Source organism: Leptinotarsa decemlineata, unplaced genomic scaffold (assembly GCF_025532065.1).
Source record: "Leptinotarsa decemlineata unplaced genomic scaffold, Ldec_3_MD MMD2_tig00026294_RagTag_RagTag, whole genome shotgun sequence".
In the NCBI taxonomy this organism is placed as follows: domain Eukaryota; kingdom Metazoa; phylum Arthropoda; class Insecta; order Coleoptera; family Chrysomelidae; genus Leptinotarsa; species Leptinotarsa decemlineata.
This window is the reverse complement of record NW_027412674.1, coordinates 13,987,619-14,006,892: the sequence shown is the minus strand read 5'-3', so window position 1 is coordinate 14,006,892 and position 19,274 is coordinate 13,987,619. Positions and strand designations below refer to the sequence as shown.

Sequence of the window (19,274 nt, the reverse complement as noted above, 5' to 3'; positions counted from 1 at the left end):
GTGAGCAGAGTTAGCAGCTATTTGGAAAATCCAGAAAAGCAGCACTGGGAAGCAGTGAAACGTATTTTCAGATACCTAAAGGGTACTAAAAGTTATGGAATTCTATACAATGGTGGGAGCAACGAATGTTTAAAAGCGTATTCAGATGCAGATTTTGCAGGAGACATTGATACTAGATATTCAACAACTGGCTATGTTACTTTATTATCAGGTTGTCCAGTTACATGGACATCTCAACGACAAAAAGTGTTGCAACATCTACGACAGAATCTGAATATATTGCAGCTTGGGATGCCGCACAAGAAATAATATGGTTGAGAAGGTTGCTTAAAGAAATTGATGTTGACGTTTCAAATCCAACGGAACTTTTTGTTGATAATAGAAGTGCTATAAACTTGGTGAGCAATAATGATCATCACAAACGAAAAAAATATCACTGTTGTTTACACCCAATCAGAAAACCAGTCGGCAGATATTTTAACCAAACCCTTACCACGAGAAAAATTTTCAAGAAATCGACAAGGTCTGTGGGTAACGTCTTCGAAGTGAACAAAGAGTGGGAGTGTTGAAGTAATCCATGTTCACTTCATTTTGATTGATCTTGTTGTTTTTATGATTCCTTGAAAATCGTTGTTGATTGAATGAGTTAATGTCATTGTTAATACATAAAATGTATCGTTTGTATATTCATGATTAAAACCTGGTTCAGTAGAGTTTACAGTTCGATTTCCTACAAATTACAACAGGTAAAACTGCTGGACAATTCTATCTCTAACCCTCATTCCTTCTACAGCAAATTGTCCTCTCCATTTCTCCATGAAAGCCATTTTCAATACATTCCTTTCCCGAATATTCTGAGGGAATACTATATATTCTGCACCCATCACTTCAACTATTCGAATTGATATTTCATGTATTGCTCGATGAACTGCAGTTCGAATATTCTGAGGGAATACTATATTTGAATGTGATTGACAATGTTTCGTGATGAATTTCACTAGTTTGGACTTCCATTGTCTACTATATAAAATGATTTGAAATCCCTGAAACAAGTAAAAAAGAATAATTAAAAAAGAATAGTTGAAAATAACAATTATATTAAGCAACAATAAACCTGAAATGAAATGATAGTGAAATATTGTTGCTTAATATAATTGTTATTTTCAACTATTCCTTTTTAATTATTCTTTTTTACTTGTTTCAGGGATTTCAAATCATTTTATATAGGGAAGTCCAAACTAGCGGAATACTATATATTCTGCACCCATCACTTCAACTATTCGAATTGATACTTCATGTATTGCTCGATGAACTGCAGTTCGACTCAAACTGCAAAAAGTTTCCTCACCAACACCCCTTTGGTAAGTCCCTGTGGCATAGAAACGGAGAGCGCAAAATATCCTACTTTCTATTGTAATACCTCCTCTTATGCGAGTTTATCTCAAATGTGGGGTTAAACGAGAAATTCCGTAAGATTCCAGACGCTGAACTCTACGTAACTCTACGCAACCTTATTTCGATAGGAAAATATCGCTTTTCCTGTAGAACAGCAAATAAGGAACTCGTATTCCTTGGGGTTTCAATACGTCTTCATTTTGCACGGTCTTGACCGAAGAATCGTCGTACCTAATCCAGCAATTGTAGCCGACGTGGAAGGCATCGGTCACGTAGTGTCCAATGTTGGCATTTTTGCCTTCATGGTAAACGACGGCGAATAGCTTGTATTGTCTCTCTGTTGGAGACTGTGTTTCCGACGATATCAAAGTCGAATCAAACTTCAAGTCGAATTCAAAATCAAAAGCCTTGATAATCTTCGTGCAACGGTAGTTACTGTATTTGAAAAACTTCAGATGCAAAATAAGGATAACGGGAAGTTTGCAGAGCGTAATTTGTTCCCACGCTTCGACCTTCTCGTTTGTTTTCGACGAAGTCACTCCCTCTAAAATGTTCTTGGAGACAAGTACCTTAAGCGCTTCTCTGACGGTCTTCACTTTCTCAATGTTGAGTGGCAGGGTGAGGAAAGGCTGGGTATTCTCAATAATGTGGTCCACGTTGCGATGAATGCTTGACTTTAGTTGCCCCCCGAAGATGTCACTTATCGGTGTATTGGTGAAGTCGATCCTTCTGGTTGAATGTCCTTTTCGATTCTATTATGTTCCATAAATTATTTGAATCATTGCTCATTGAGAGGTTTTTCATCTTTAATATAATTTTTAACCAACTCATTCAGCTCAAACATTTCATCATTGAGTCCATTCAAAAGAAAACCTAGAAACTCTTCTGCATCTTGTTGTCTACCATCGATCCAGTCAGTCCGCATGTTATGCAACATTTTATAAATCCAAGTCGACCGAATGGGATGGCAGTGTTGATTGAAACTTTTTGGCCATTCTTGGAATTTTTATCTAATCTCCCGTCTTTCGTCAAAAAGTAGGAAGGTAGGTGAACAAACTGTTCCACAAAACGGCAGATTCCAAATATAACCGGGTAGATGACATTCTCCCGTTCGAAGAGATGTTTTTACTCAAACTGTTTAGTAAGTTGTAGAGTGGAGGACATGCGATCAGGGCTTGCAAAATAGAGTTGACATAACAGTGATTGTTTTGATTAAGCAGACCCCTTGGCTGCAAGTTCACTGCCCTACCGTCGATCATATATGTAGATAGAAACATGCCCATCTTATAACAGTCTGGATCTACAAAATGGTGGGACCTTCTGGAGAGCTTGAAGGGGCATAAGGGAAAATTGTCGTTGAACACATTTTCGGCATCCTGGTCAGTAGCGATTTCGTCAAAATTGTTGACGGGTTCAGAGATAGGCGAATGATGGTGGTTCATCGTCGGGAAGATCATAGTGTGCGGGTTGTTGGCAAAAGGTGGAGATTCGGCAGTTTGTTGAATCACTGCAAAATTTTCCTGGATTTGAACATTTTTTCTCTTCTGCATTTGTCCTTTTATGATGTTGAAACTGCTAGTGTTGAGTTTGCCTGTTAAGTCCTCTTCTACAATTTTTTTAGAACTGAAGTCTGATTTACTCTCATTAACGTTTGGATAATTTTTAACAGAAGAAGCTGGGGAGAAATCCGTAGTATCATACCAGTTTAGTGGGCTGAAGAAAATTTCATCAAGACTTTGAGAAGGAGAAATGGTGCCAAGGATTGATGCAGCATTTCCTCTCTGAATTGCAATGCTGATTCGTTGTATAAGAAATGATCTTGCTCTAAAATCGCCTGTTACCGTAATTAGTTTTTGACCTATATCTCTGAAAAAATCGGAAGCAAAGGAGCCAAAGCTACCAAATGTTTCAATGGCAATTGGATAGAAAATATATCGATCTTCCAGAGAAATGTATTTCCGCTGTTTCATTTTCTCAGCATATTCAGCTGCCCCACTAGAAGATTGCGAAGTTGAATTGAGAGCGAGCCAAGGTGTCAACAGAGGTGAAGTCCCAAACCAAAGGTTTTCCATGTCTCCAAGGAATGAGAGACATTCCATCAGGACGTTTTCCATCATCTCCAAGAGGTTCAATCACAGAAGGGATATTGGCTGTTGTCAATGCTCGTTTAATTATGTCATTCACTGCATAATGTCGGGAGAAGCAACCTGGCCATGAGTACCATTTTCATCAACAACGAAACCGCACCGACATTGGTGATTAACACAAATCAAACAACCTAAACGAATACCTATTGAAATTCTGAAACTTTCGTCGTCTAATAATGTTCCCAACGATGCAACGGGAAGTGCGTTGAGCCAGGCGCCAGATTCCTTAGTTATTACAGCTTTGAGGCGAGCTTGATCTGTAAGGGAGTCCTTAGCTGCAGCAATGAGTTCTGTAGATAACATCTGCAATAAAGGAAGATCCCAAGATTTTTGAGAGCCTTTGTTATCAGGTATTGGTACATTTGATTTTTCCATCCATATTTTTTCAGCTTCCAAATAAAATGAATCATCAATATCAAAGAAGAATTTTGGTAAAATTAAATTAATCAGATGCTTTACACTATTTTCAAGTTTTTAGTTTCAAAATCTGTTACTCAATTCTTCTCTTCCTGTTTAGTTCATTTAGTGCCTCTATATTACAAGGTAATATGTAATCCGTCATGTTTTAGCTACGACCATCTTGAATTTGCATCTTTTTCAAAGTGTACTACTATTCTACCAGTCAAGTCCTGTCATTTGATATCCATATTGGATTTGCAATGATACAAACAGGGCAAGCTAAATAAAACCATTTATTAAAACAAAAGTCAAACATTTTGCGATTTAATCTGAATATGATCGATAGAATAGAATAGAATAGAATAGAAATTTATTCATCATTAAAAGATTTTATACATGTGGTACATACAGTATAAAACTTTATCAGACTAGTCAGAACCGAACATAAAGCAATTGTGCTTATCTATAGTTAGTGTATATATACATGTTATTAGAAGATAAGTAGACATAATATAAAGATGCAAGAACAGTGACAGATAATATATGCAAGTAGCTTAAATTAGTTAAAATTGTGAAATCTAATTTTTTTTTTGTACAAGTAAAATAAAGTAACTATACAATAATAGCTAGAGTTGAAGAAATTCTTCAGTACTATAAAATGCATTTTTGGTAAGGTAATCAAGTATATATACATAAAAGTATACAGGCTGATTCACGGTGGATGGCACATTAGACGTTTCTGGATCACTTTGAAAATTTAATGGAGGGCATATTCGGACATTCTCTAGCCAACTAAAATATTTTCGACAATGCGGTGTTGCCGCTTCTATTAGAAAGCAGTAGCAACTTTGATTTTTCAAATGGAACACTCTGTATATAATATTATTTTTGGAATCTCCAACAATTGCCCGACAACTTTTCTTGATATTTCCCTATACCTATCTGTTACCGTTTTCGAAATAAAAATTAATTTCAATTTTTTTCTTCCAAAATCATGACTTCTAAAAATGCCGATATCTTTCAGTTAAGAAGTACTATGATATCGAAATTTGGTTTGGAGTTAGGTGATACTTGGACACTTCCCACACGTCAGCCTAATCTCCGTTACTTCAATACAGGGTGGTAAAAAAATACAGTTTTTTCGTTTGCTTGAAAAAGTTGCTGAAATTTGATTATTTTAAATGGAACACCCTGTATATTATTGAAAATTCGGAAAGCTGCTGAAATTTGCTTTCTTTCTATGTATATCATACCTATACCTAACTAGTCAAGTTTCGGACTTATGAACATTTATTTGTGAAAATGCCCCTTCAGAATGGTATTTCCATTCGGTATTTGGTAAGCAGGCCATGATTACTATTTGACAGTAGCGTTGTGACATTCTCCTAATAATATCGACATTTTCGTCACTTCAGAAGTTGCAAATACCTTCAAAACGATGGAACAAAACTATTCAAACTAAGTTCTTATGAATTTGTTTATTATTTTTGGACAGTGTGACAAAATTATCAGCAGAACATGTAGAAAGTTCAATGAAATGTATCCGAATCTACCGCCAATGAACCTCAAGAAATTTATACGAATTCAGAACAATTTCAATGCATTTGGATCAACTTTAAAAGCACCAAGAAACTTGCCTCGACCCGTAACTTTCGAAGACAACCAGATTAATGTCTCAGCATATTTTCACGCATTTCCCGAGTCATCGATAAGAAGTGCTGAAGAAGATTTGGGTATAAAATATTCATCGGTTCAAAGAATCTTGCAAAGACACAAAATGCATGATTATAAATTCACCAAAATTCAAGCAATGAAGCCTCAAGATCCTCAACAGAGAGTAGAATTTTGTGAAATGTTGTTGACACGCATTCAAGAAGATCCACTTTTTTTCAATAAAATTGGTCCAGTGAAAATCCTCACGTCACAAAAGAAGCCGGATTTCAAGAAAAATTTAGTTTTAATGTCTTCTGCATGTTGATGGACAACAAATTGAGGTACGTGATATACGAGGAGTCATTAACATCCAGAAGCTACCTGAATATTTTGGAGAATACTGTAGACAGTTTCGTGGATAATCTGCCACTCGAAGATTATCGAAACTGTTGGTACCAACTAGACGGAGCTCCTGCACATTGCACAAGAGAAGTGAGCGCAGAACTGGATAGACTATTTGACGATCGGTGGATGAGGCGCTTGGACCATGGAATTGGCCAGCGAGATCACCCGATCTTAATCCATTAGATTTTTATTTGTGGGGAATGTTCAAAGAAAACGTTTACAAAATACCCGTGCGTTCGAGAGATGAATTGTTAGAAAGGATTGCCCAAACATTTGAAGATTTGGATCCCAATGAAATCAGATCTGCCACCACGAAAGCAGTCAACACCCGCATTTTAAAGTGCTTGGAAGTGAACGGCCAGCGATTCGAACATATTTTGAAATATTCCACATGATTGTTTTACTTTTTTATAATTATTCATATCAATACATATTTCCAATTTCAAGTTTCTTGGTGCTTTTTTAAAGTTTATCCAAACATATTGAAATTGTTCTGAATTCGTATAAATTTCTTGAGGTTCATTGGCGGTAGATTCGGATACATTTCATTGAACTTTCTACATGTTCTGCTGATAATTTTGTCACACTGTCCAAAAATAATAAACAAATTCATAAGAACTTAGTTTGAATAGTTTTGTTCCATCGTTTTGAAGGTATTTGCAACTTCTGAAGTGACGAAAATGTCGATATTATTAGGAGAATGTCACAACGCTACTGTCAAATAGTAATCATGGCCTGCTTACCAAATACCGAATGGAAATACCATTCTGAAGGGACATTTTCACAAATAAATGTTCATAAGTCCGAAACTTGACTAGTTAGGTATAGGTATGATATACATAGAAAGAAAGCAAATTTCAGCAGCTTTCCGAATTTTCAATAATATACAGGGTGTTCCATTTAAAATAATCAAATTTCAGCAACTTTTTCAAGCAAACGAAAAAACTGTATTTTTTTACCACCCTGTATTGAAGTAACGGAGATTAGGCTGACGTGTGGGAAGTGTCCAAGTATCACCTAACTCCAAACCAAATTTCGATATCATAGTACTTCTTAACTGAAAGATATCGGCATTTTTAGAAGTCATGATTTTGGAAGAAAAAAATTGAAATTAATTTTTATTTCGAAAACGGTAACAGATAGGTATAGGGAAATATCAAGAAAAGTTGTCGGGCAATTGTTGGAGATTCCAAAAATAATATTATATACAGAGTGTTCCATTTGAAAAATCAAAGTTGCTACTGCTTTCTAATAGAAGCGGCAACACCGCATTGTCGAAAATATTTTAGTTGTCCGAATATGCCCTCCATTAAATTTTCAAAGTGATCCGTTGTCTGGTTCACCAGAAACGTCTAATGTGCCATCCACCGTGAATCAGCCTGTATATATAAAATTAATACATCATTACTAATATATGTTTCAATAAGCAACTGTATGAAAACATTGTTATAAAATAAGAATCGCTCATAGTGAGAATGATGCATAATGAATGCGAATATATTTCTTTTATATCCTTGAAGAACCTTGAAGTGAGTGAAGTTTTTGTATAAATTCGCGAATAGGACTAGACGGAAAGTTTATTGCAAATTTAATTTCAAATATTCTTACAATCAGAGTCACACTTCGTGACGTGCAAAGTCACAAATTATTTTCTCAAATCCGCAGTTGGTGTTAAGAAACGTGAAGGTAGGAATGTCATTTTTTCTGTACAAGTGACTTGAAATATATTTTTACAATAGGCTCATCCACGACTCTTAAAATGTTCATGATTTCATTGTAAATTTCCTTTTCTTCATCTTCCAAGGGATGGACACTTCGTTTCATTAGTTCTATAATCAAGATGCAATTGGTAGGATTGCACTTATACTTCAAAATGTTCAAATATAAAGAATATTGAACATCTCTCAAGTATTGTAGGTACTCGTAGAGTTGATCCCTAAATATATTAAAGACGTGAAAACCGAAAAGAGATTGAAGTTCCTCTAGGAGCGACACGACTTTTTGCGCGTACTCCTCTCCAGACTGTTGATCAACCTCTATTCGAAGCAACTTCAGCTCGATTTGCTTCTCGAAAATATCAAAATCTGTGAAATATGCATTCCAGTATTGAAAAAAAGTGTCGATTAACTCTTCGTCTCTTTCTTCACTTCTGCATGAGTGTATGAAATAGTCGAAAAATAAGGTGATCACTTCATTGTCTGATCCAGGCAGCTTTCCGAATACCACCTTGAAATTGTTGTCACGTTCTGATACTCGGTATTCCAAGACTCTAAAAGTGAACGTCGTGAACTCGTGTATGGACACATCTTGTGTGCCAAAATAGCGAGTCAGAAGCCTGTTTACGAATACGGAAGAAAAAAATTTCGCAATATCACCACACATATAATCTAAAAGAGCATTTAAATATCTTTGATAGTTCACAGCTTCTTCACTCAAGCTCTCGAACCAAACCCAGCATTTCTCGATATATCTAGCCATATATTTTGTGGGAATTTTAATGTGGGTAACAAGGCTTTCCATGGTTTCAGTATCATTTTTGTCGATGGTTTCGAAACCGGCGATAACCCTCATGAATAATTCTTCCGAAGGATTCTTCCAGAAATATTTCAAGGTCGCTGACAATATGTGTTTTCGATCGGACATGTTCGCCTGTTTGGCGTTCTTCAGCACGCGCATTACTTCTTTTATTTCAAGTACTCCGCAAGTGAGGAATATCGCGTGTTTCCGCACGGATACTGCATTCTTCGCGAGATGCTCCACGTAAGGATACAGCATTTTTTCAGCAGAATGATAAAAGCAGCTGTAAAGGGCCGACAAGGCTGACTGCAGGTAATCGCCTACACAGAACTTTATTACAATCGGCAACGTTTTGTGCGGCTCCTGGACTTTGTGCAATAACTTGGCAAGCTGAAAAAAAAAACTAAGATAATATATGAAATAATCTATACTCTATACTAATATTATAAATGTGAACGTTTGTGAGGATGGTTAAATGTGAGGATGGATAAATGTATGTATGTTTGTGGCTCTGAACGGATTTAGATGAAACTTTACATAAATACAGCTTATACAGCAGAATAACATATCGGCTACAATTTATAAAGGTTTTGTGTGTATTAAGTAATAAAAATTCTTGCTCCCTGAGAGCTATTTTGGTGTGCGCTGCCTATACCGTTGGAGTTACTTACAGATATATACTTAATTTTATTAATACTTCACATTGAAAAACTCAGAAGAAAATTGGCATCAGGATGTTTCGCTGTAAGAACCATTTCATGGGAACTTGGTGTAGATATGGCAAAAAGTGTGTATTATGCTTTAATCGATTCACATTTGAGATATGGAATCTGTTTTTGGGGATCATGTAGTCGATATGTCTTCAATATGATTTTTGTTTTGCAAAAACGAGCAGTAAGGTATATGTGCAAAGCTAAATTCCGGGATTCTTGCAAGCCACTCTTTATAAAACATAAAATCTTAACATTACCTTGTATTTTTATCTTAGAATCAGTATGTCTCATGCATAGCAAATTTAAAAACAAACCTCATGAATTGTCTCAATACAACACAAGACAAGCACTAAATATAACCTTACCAATTCCAACATCGACACAAATAAAAAATTCCATATTTTATAATGGTAAAAAATTATTCAATCACCTACCAAATGAGATAAAAATTTTAGATAGCAAAAAACAATTCAAAAGTACCGTAAAAAAACTTCTATTGACGAAGGCTTTCTACTCATTAGATGAATTCTACTGTATGAACTTTTAATGCGTGAAATTCGACTTCGTTATACATTATTATTTAATGTGTTTCAGTGATACTTATATTTTATTTATATTTATATGAACTTCATTTTATATTTACACCTCTTTGTTGTTAATATTCGTACAAAGCAAATTTTTATTGTGACAATTTTAATATTTTATGTACATGCATTGTATAATTGCACATGTTGTTGTTAAGTGTTTTAGAGTTATATATGTGTATGTGTATGTATGTGTATGTATGTATATGTGTATATGTATGTATGTGTATATATGTGTATATATGTATATAAAATTGTGATCATTTTTATTATTTTCATGTACTTATATTTCATATTTTGTATTTTATATTTCATATTTCATATTTTGTTGACCAGTACGAGGATAATGTATCAAATTTCCTTTGACTCAGATGTGCGTCTATCGTAGTCCAATTATAATTATTATCACTTTTTCTACCTCACTATTTATCATATCGATATATATCTAAAGGTGATTGTTGTGTTATTTTGTTCTTTTATTTTGTAAACGACTTTGTCAATGAGAATTATGTTCTTCAGACAATAAAGTATATTTTGATTGATTGATTTACGAACGGGAAAAATTCCACAGGGACTTAAAACCAGTACTATTATTCCAATCCAAAAAATCAGTAATACTATAAAAGCTGATGAATTCAGACCTATTAATACACTACCAGCCTTAGAAAAAATTTTAGAAATTACTGTTTATAACCAATTGTTGGAATTTATCAATGACAATCAAATCTTATTCGAAAGACAGTCAGGGTTTCGAAAAAACCATTCCTGTGAGTCAGCACTCCAGTTGTCATTAAGTAAATTTAATAATGAACTAGAGCACAACAAATATGTTGTTTCTGTGTTTCTCGATTTGAAAAGGGCTTTTGAGACAATTGATAGAAATATTCTTCTTGCTAAGCTCAAGAGATATGGTGTAGGCGGTCAGACCTTCAATTGGTTTTATGATTATTTGTCTAATAGAAAGCAGAGGGTAAGAATTAACAATACATTTTCAAATGAAATCACAAATGACAAGGGTGTTCCTCAAGGTAGTGTTTTAGGTCCACTGCTTTTCATAATATATCTTAATGATATTAACTTATTTGTGGACTGTGAATTCATAAATCTGTTCGCAGATGATACATTATTAGCATGTAGTGATACAGACTTGGATAGAGCTATTCACAAAATGAATTCCATCTTAGTCACTGTTAAAAGATATCTCGATATCAATAAATTGAAATTAAATGTAACTAAAACCAAAGCCATGATAATTACTAATAAATTTAAATACAACAAAATTGGGATAAATAATTTAGACATAAATATTGATAACAAGAAAATTGAGATTGTCACAAATATAAAATACTTAGGAGTCCAACTCGACAATACACTTTCTTTTGATAGCCATTTCGACTATGTTCATAAAAAAATTTCAAAAAAATTATACTTTTTTTCAAGAATTGCTAGTAATTTATCAACAGCCACTAAAATAACAGTTTATAAAGCAATTATTCTGCCTCATTTTGACTATTGTGCATCAATCATATACTCTATGAACTTAAATAAAATTAATCAACTGCAGAAATTGCAAAATAGAGGCACGAGAATTATTCTGAGATGTAATAGATACACACCAATAAATTCAATGTTATCCACCCTTCAGTGGCTGCCCGTATTACAAAGGTTACTGTACTTGACAATGATATTTATTTATAAGATAATAAATAATTTGTCTCCTTCTTATTTCATGAATACGGTCAACTACAATTATGAAATCCATGAACACTATACTCGCAATAACTGCAATCTACATATTGTCAGAACAAATTTTAAAAGTAGTATGAATTCAGTATTTTTTAAAGGCTTCATTAAATTTAATGACCTACCAACTGACGTAAAAGACTGTTTATCAATAAATGTCTTCAAAAGACATTTGTTAAAATATATAAAAGAAACATAACTTACATTTGGATAAAGTTGTAAATCTATGTTTTATATGTTAGTTTTGATTGTGAAATATTTGAATTGTTTCGGTATAAATCTTCTAATGTTACCTATATAACTAGCATTAATAAGTAGAAATAATGAATATTATTTGTAAAATAATAGCACGGAGCGATAGAACTATTTATTGTTACTTGTAATAGTTTTAAAATTACTGAATAGCATGTATTAGTTACTTTTTCTGTTCTATCTTTTCCTATTTTTTTTATTGTATATTAGGGAAACCTATTTCTGAAATAAAGAAAGATTATTAAGATAATGTATCGTAAGATTGTTTATCTTCAATAGTTCTAAATAAAAGTCCGCGATAGCATATATCTACCTCTTATGTGGTAGCCACTATAGTATAACAATTTTCAATTGAAGGTAACTCATATGCAAATTGAACTGAGAGCTTACGGCAACAATGTTAAATTTGTTAGAACTAAATTCTTACCGGGGTCATTTTTATTGTCTATGCATCGCCATTGTAAATAATTGAAAAGTAAGATGATTCCATAAAATTTGCCCCCCGTAACAAGATAGCTTCTGCATATCGATAGGATGTACGAGCAAATAGGTGAACCAGTTCGTTAAATACTTTGAAACATCGGTAAACTGATCAACACTTCGCAGGTCTATTATATTTGCGTCCTTAAAATGCCATAAATGGTTATTCGGTTTCTTCATTATCAAGCGTCCTTATCTGCATAGGCGTATTGTGTTTTGTTTCTTGTGAAGGTGACTTTGTTTTGTATTAGTTAAATATATTTTACTATATTTATTAAATAATAATAATAATAATAATATTTATTCACCATTTGTGATACATAACGTATATATGGTAGGTCAATGATTATTTACAAAAAACAGTACGTCACTTATGAATAAAATTATGAAATCAATATTCATTTAGGCAATATGAAAGCAATATGCAATTAAGCAATATGAAAAGTTGAAGTGGATTTACAAAAAAAGTGTGTTGTTTTATTTTTATGCCCATTATTACTTACTTCACATTGCAATTTATAATCTTTCATCATTTCTGGATCCTCCAAATCAAGCTTCATCTTTTTCGGCAAAAATGTATTGGCCAAAACTATAAAATCATCCGTGGAGAGAAGTACAACCAAATTTAACATTATTATTCTCTCGTCTCGTTTTTCCATCTCCAATTGTTTCTTAAAAAAATTTATTGCTTTTTTGTCAAACTCAAAGTGCGAATAAAGTTTCGTTAGTTTACTGTCCACTGCCGAGTTTTTCAACTCGAGTATTTTATCGAAATACGGAACCAGTCTTCTAGGTTCATTCTTCAATAACCAGAGGACGATGTAACGCTTATAGTGGTCATGTAATAATTTATCCAAATATTCATTCAAAATTTCATTCTCGAATTCCGAACGATTCTTCCTGAGGATCCTTTCATGAAAGATGATTGACAGATTTCTCATTCCTTCTTCTTTGGCAACCAATACGAACAGTTCAAGAAACCTGGAGTTATCGATCGGGAAAGAGTTTTGTGGAAATTTTAAATTATATAGCAACACATTTCGAACTACAGCGATATCGTTAGAATCAAAATTTGCATTTTTGGAGAAACATGATTGAATGACAGGGAGCAACACGGGGCATTCAGTTAATTTTATACAATGATTGACATGTTTCATACTGAAATCGGTGACGTTTTCTATGAGAGTCTTGATTGTATCAACAACATATTCACCCTTGATGACGTCCATCACAGTCTTACTGATTTCTATTAAAATTTCTTTTTCTACAAATGGATTTTCCAAATTCAAGTTGAAGTCATCACTCCAGTCAAAGACGTCATTAATATACTCGACCAGAGCGTCTTTGTGATCTTTTCCGCTCTTGAAAAGAAACTCTAATTGTTTTCTCAAAATTGTGGAATTCTTCAAGAAGAGTGAATCTCCTTTTACCCTGCCGATTTTCAACTGCTCACTGATATACTTCCAATGATTCTCGTTCAAGTCATCGAGCCTGAAATTTGAGGTTATATGGGTCATCACTCTTTCTCTGAAGTTACAGTCTTCATTTCGATGCCTGAAACAAGATATTTAGTTATTGTTACAATCAAATAAAAAAAATTATAATACTAACATTTAGTTATCACTGACGATAGATAAATAGTGAATATCTGATAGGTTACAAAATAATTATTAGATAGTATTGGTAATATTGTGATTGAAACGGAATGTATTGAGGTATATAAAATGAGGATCTTCTAAATAAAGAAAACAATTCAATCAATCACTGGACTTCATTGTCCAAAAATATTTCATATGGACAAAATTATGTCACGATTGCACAAAAAATGGTATAGAGCTTTTCAAATTCGAGAAAAATATATAGATCAATAGTCATCCTGTAGTTACTAGACTATGAAGACACCAACTGGTCAAATTGACCCTAAAGTGTCATTGAAGAATGGATGTGAAAATACTAATAACATACAAGAGTTTACTACACCTTCAAGTTTTCATAAATTCATTGAGTACCAACCAGGTCTTAACAACTACTGCATTAAGAAGGTCAAAGACCACAATTATTTTTAAAGTTTAGTATAACTTGCATTGTTTTGTTTTTTTATGAATGTATTCAAAAACAGTGAGATTTTCATAAAACAGTTTACGAAACTGTGCTTTAGCAGACATGCCTTGCATGCGTAGCAGTTTCATAAACTATTTTGACAAAATGGTTGTGGCATTGGCGGCCGAGGTTTTCAGTGTCACTATTTTTCGATTTGAAGGCTGTCGATTTTTGGAATTTCTTCCTGACGTTTCGCTGGCGCGAGTGGCTAGCTTCTTCAGAGGTTTATACATCTTGAGTTAATCTCCGATCTCAGGTGGACATCTAAGTGGCCTTCTGTTGTGGAGATCTGCTTCATGCAGTCGATTTCTGACAGTATCACGACCAATGGTTACCTGGTGCGTCTGCTGCAACACGTTAACCAACTCAGGTGCTGTGATTGTCGGTTGTCTTCTTGCGGTTAAGACCAAAAATCGGTCTTGAACTGCAGTTGTAGCGCGTCCTCGCCCTGGATGTTGTTCGGCTGGACTGCCAGTTTCACGGAAACGCCGCCACAATCGACTGATAACACTTTGGGAAACCCCCAAACGAAGAGCTACATCATTTTGTCGCATGCCACCTTGAAGAAGCCCTACAGCTCTATTCATCTCAGCCAATGCATAGAATGTACAAACTCGACACTTTCAGATTATTCGTTTTAGCCGAAAACCTACAGTTTGTAAAAAACTTGATAAAAAATTAGTTACCGTTTTTGCAGGCTTTGTTCAACCCATAAAAATCTACAGGGTGGTCGAGTGTACCAATTTAATCGAAATTAAACGACCTCATGCATTTATTTTTATGATAATTAGTATGTTATAAAAATATCCCTAGACTTTTCCGATGTGTGTATTTCATCTGTAGTACAAAATTTCGCTAACACTTATAATTCTTAAAATTTTTATTTTGATTTTTTTTCGAACAACCTATCAAGGAGGTTACGTATAGCGGCATCTGCCCACGAATAGCTCAAGCAATAATTGATAGTTACGTACAGCGCCATCTGCTCGCGAATAGATCAAGCAATAATGCCGATAATTCTGTCAATACAGATCCCGAGCTTGAGAGTTACAAACAAACATACATACATACAGGTGAAGCTAATATAAAGCGTGTAAAAAAAGCACTCAACTTGTTTTTATTCATTCCTAACGACATTCACTAAATAAAATCAATGGTGACATGTAGAATGACTTTTGAATGAAAATATTCCTACCTGAAACAAATATATTTCAGCACTGCTTCCAGAGAGTTCAAATCATTATTTGTAGAACAACAATCCAATAGTAATATGACCAAAGATGTTCTGTTTGAAATGTCAGAAGTGACATTAATTTTTTCTTTTATGATTGGAATAGCTTCAGACGGATCGAAATATTTTAAAAAATGGTCGCCCTTATTCAAATTGTAATTAATCAGAGCCCATTTTTTGATTATTTCTCTGCCAGGATTTAGACACAATAAAGAAGTATCAAATGCCGAGAGGATGACCTCGACACTATTACCCGGAAAAACTTTCAAGTACGAATCGCAAAAAAAACTCCATCTTGTTTTCTTTGGATACTGAATCAACATCCTGCTGTGAATATTATACGGAATGATATTACCTTGATATTCCTTTGAAAGCAATTCTTGATAAACTTTCCCAAAACTTCCTCCTAACTTTCTAACAATAACAGTATTATTCAAGATATCCACATAGTTTTTGACATCTCGAGGAATATCATCTTTAACAAGCTTTATGATTCTCTTGCTGGTTCTTCTTCCCAAACCCGAAACATGAATCTTCTTATTTTTCTGGAGCTCCAACAGAAGCTCTGGGTTTTTCAGAGCTACGTAGTTCAAGACTTTCTTCTCCCGATAACAATAATAAATATTGAAAGAATTAATGTAGTCCAAATAAAACTTGAATAACTCTTCGTCTTTGTCAAAAAGATATTTAACTTGAGCTGGTTGTAGCTTGATTTCATTTTCGTTTAGGATTTCTCTGATTTTTTTGGAGCTGCACTTGTGCAAAATAGTTGTTGCTAAGAATATGCCATACCTGAAAGAGAAAATGATGACTGATTCTAGCATTCAACATATTCAAGACGATTTCCTTTCAAAAGATCAAAAATATATTAATTGAACCTATTTTCTATAAACATAAAAAAATAAAAAATTTAGTGGTAAATTTTCGTTATGTGGACACCCGGCGATTTTGAAAAAATTTTTGACTTTACTTACGTATTTTGATGCGTAGATTACGAATCCGAAAGAAAAAAGCGGCGCTCTCCCTTATTTAAAAAGTTACGGCCCTTCAAAGTTCATAAAAGGGCAACTTTTCAGCTTTCTTTTTCACTAAATAAACTATTTAAAAACACAAGCATTTATTCACTAGGTCACCTTTACACCTTATTCCTCCTTCTTTAACACTTTTCACTTCAATAATCAACATTTTTCTTATAAAAAACTTAATTTAAAAACGAATGCTTCTTCTGGTGACATTATTCTATTTTTAGGTTAGTTACTAGTGACATTTCAGAAAAAAGCGGTTGGTATTTGCCGTCGCCTACTATTTCAAATTCGTAATACACCACCAAAAACCAATTTACGATCTAAAGAATGAAGGTAAAAAAACATTTGAATTACTTCAGGAATATGGACTGCATCAGTCGTACCAATCATATCATTAACCTTAAAAACGTAAAATACAGTGATATGTAACCAAAAAGCAGCTCCGTACATTTTTTAACATTTTTATAAGAAAAATGTTGATTATTGAAGTGAAAAGTGTTAAAGAAGGAGGAATAAGGTGTAAAGGTGACCTAGTCAATAAATGCTTGCGTTTTTAAATAGTTTATTTGGTGAAAAAGAAGGCTGAAAAGTTGCCCTTTTATGAACTTTGAAGGGCCGTAACTTTTTAAATAAGGGAGAGCGCCGCTTTTTTCTTTCGGATTCGTAATCTACGCATCAAAATACGTAAGTAAAGTCAAAAATTTTTTCAAAATCGCCGGGTGTCCACATAACGAAAATTTACCAATTTAGTATGAGTGAGGAGAGAACAAATATCAATGGAAACATTTGTTTGATATAATCCAATGCCCTTCGTGGTATTAGCCAGGGGAGTAGTTGTTTTCTGATAGGCTTCAGTACATTGAATCTACTGCATAGGAATATCTGAGACTTGCTGGAATGTTTAAAGTTCATTTCTTTAGATTTGGAAACATTTTAGATAAATGGGTATACAATTCACGAATATTTCTTCCAGATTCAAATCAGAAAAAATCCAGAGAAAAAAAATATATATTTTTCCTAAGTACTTGAAATATGTAGTCATTACCCCAATTTGAAAAAATGACGATTTCAATATAATATGAAAACTGAGAATCCAAAATAAGTACTGTTCCAGAACAACAGAACTGCAACGCGCGAGATGAAGTAAAACTAAAAAATTAAGTAGTTTTACTTTATTTCCTGAAGATACCAACTTGTTTGGTAAAACGCATGTCCAGAAGAGTGTTGCAGTTCTGGTGTTCGTTTTGGATTTATTCTATGCCAGAGATTACAGTTCTACCATTCATGAAAACTAGAAATACTCTCTAGGTAAGTAATATTCAAAACTATATGTAGATAGCAAACTTGATTACCATATAATGTAAATATCCTTGAGATAATAATAATAATAACTGTAGCAGTAGAACAAATTTTTTATGCAAACGATATATCAATCCTTTAAAACATCCATTCCATTGTGTAGCTGTCTCACATTTGAAATATGTTTCAAGGGATTTCTTCTAGTTTGTACTTCATAATTTATATCTGTGAATAATATATAAGTATGCATCGACATATACTTGCAATCCAATGAAATATAAAAGTTTGTACCTTTCACTGAAAGAATCAAACAATGCATCAACTTGAGTTTCATTCCAACATTTGGCAACTTTTTTCATTAGCTTCATTCGTATTGCATAGGACAAACTAGGCAGAAACTCGTTAACAAATATTTTGACATCTATATCCCTGAACGCCTCATCAATGAACCAAAACTGCTTCAAAATCTTGCTTATGAAAACTTCATTACCCTGTTCAAGTATTTTTAGAAGTTCCTTTGTCTTCTTGAAGTGAATCAAAATATCTATTCTAAATAAATTTTCCAAGTAATTTGTGGGCTTAAGGTTTTCCACCACATTATTCAGTTGTTCCTCATTTTTCAAAAATGACAGATCTAGAATGAGTTTGAAGAGATTTTTCTTTCTTTCTCCTATTAAATCGCCTTCTAGATTGTGGAATCGGGTAATGAAATCTGTAGGAGCTGCCACACTAGCATCGCCCATCCTGAAGCAATCTAAAAAAGAATAATGTGCACTAGAAAACACGGAAATTGAGCTAGAGATTCGCACACAATTTTTAATAAAACGTTAGGAAAATTAGGAATGCTGGACTCGTATGGGTATATTATATAATTGAAGCTAATTGATAACAAAAATCAATGTGGCATGTTCAGAGCTTGAATTATTTACACTTGATTATTATATGATGTCATCGATAATTTAGGTTCAATTATTTTTTTACCTGTTTTATTACCTTGGTGTCACAATCAAAAAAATACATTGACGGATATTTCTTTCATTATTTTTTATTTAGACTTCGGAACATCGAACATATGAACATTTCGTGAGCAAACATAAACAAAAATATATTTTACAGAAGTGAAACATCAATAGCTTCTATTAAGGGCAAGTAAATTAGTTTTTTTAGGTTTCAGCAGAAGCAATAGTCATATTTTCACGCTAGGATGCGTTCGAAATTATTTCAATCATACTTTTCTATCAACGTCATCAAACATCGAATCGCAAAAATGTTTGCTTTTGAAAGTTTGTCATCTTTTTCGAAAAACAATTATTTATGAATAAAATTGATTA

At 33.6% G+C, this 19,274-nt stretch overlaps 1 protein-coding gene and 1 pseudogene across 3 annotated transcripts; both read right to left on the bottom strand.

The window, feature by feature from the left end:
- Positions 1-1,233: 1,233 nt before the first annotated feature.
- On the bottom strand, positions 1,234-4,076 carry LOC141484861 (ubiquitin carboxyl-terminal hydrolase 10-like; annotated as a pseudogene).
- Positions 4,077-4,215: 139 nt separating this feature from the next.
- Positions 4,216-19,135, bottom strand: LOC111516557 (uncharacterized). Of its 3 annotated transcripts, none has more exons than XM_074180481.1 (5): positions 18,925-19,135; positions 18,235-18,697; positions 15,584-16,411; positions 12,792-13,842; positions 4,216-8,906 (listed from the first exon to the last, which is right to left on the bottom strand). In XM_074180481.1, exons 2-5 carry the CDS (start codon positions 18,684-18,686, stop codon positions 7,695-7,697), a joined length of 3,543 nt encoding a protein of 1,180 aa, XP_074036582.1. In that variant the 5' UTR covers positions 18,687-18,697; positions 18,925-19,135; the 3' UTR covers positions 4,216-7,694. The 3 variants fall into 3 exon arrangements, with proteins under 3 accessions (XP_074036582.1, XP_074036581.1, XP_074036583.1); XM_074180480.1 differs by having other exon boundaries at positions 18,937-19,135; XM_074180482.1 differs by lacking the exon at positions 18,925-19,135 and adding an exon at positions 18,755-18,883.
- Positions 19,136-19,274: the final 139 nt, after the last annotated feature.

What these genes read in the sequence shown, in the direction of transcription:
- LOC111516557 (XM_074180481.1), bottom strand. Translation starts at nt 18,686, where the DNA reads ATGGGCGATGCTAGTGTGGCAGCTCCTACAGATTTCATTACCCGATTC. An exon ending in TTTGATTCTTTCAGTGAAAG is followed by an intron (nt 16,412 to 18,234) that starts GTACAAACTTTT and finishes TTTCTCTTTCAG; the next exon opens with GTATGGCATATTCTTAGCAA. An exon ending in ATTATAAATTGCAATGTGAA is followed by an intron (nt 8,907 to 12,791) that starts GTAAGTAATAAT and finishes TTTTTTTTTCAG; the next exon opens with CTTGCCAAGTTATTGCACAA.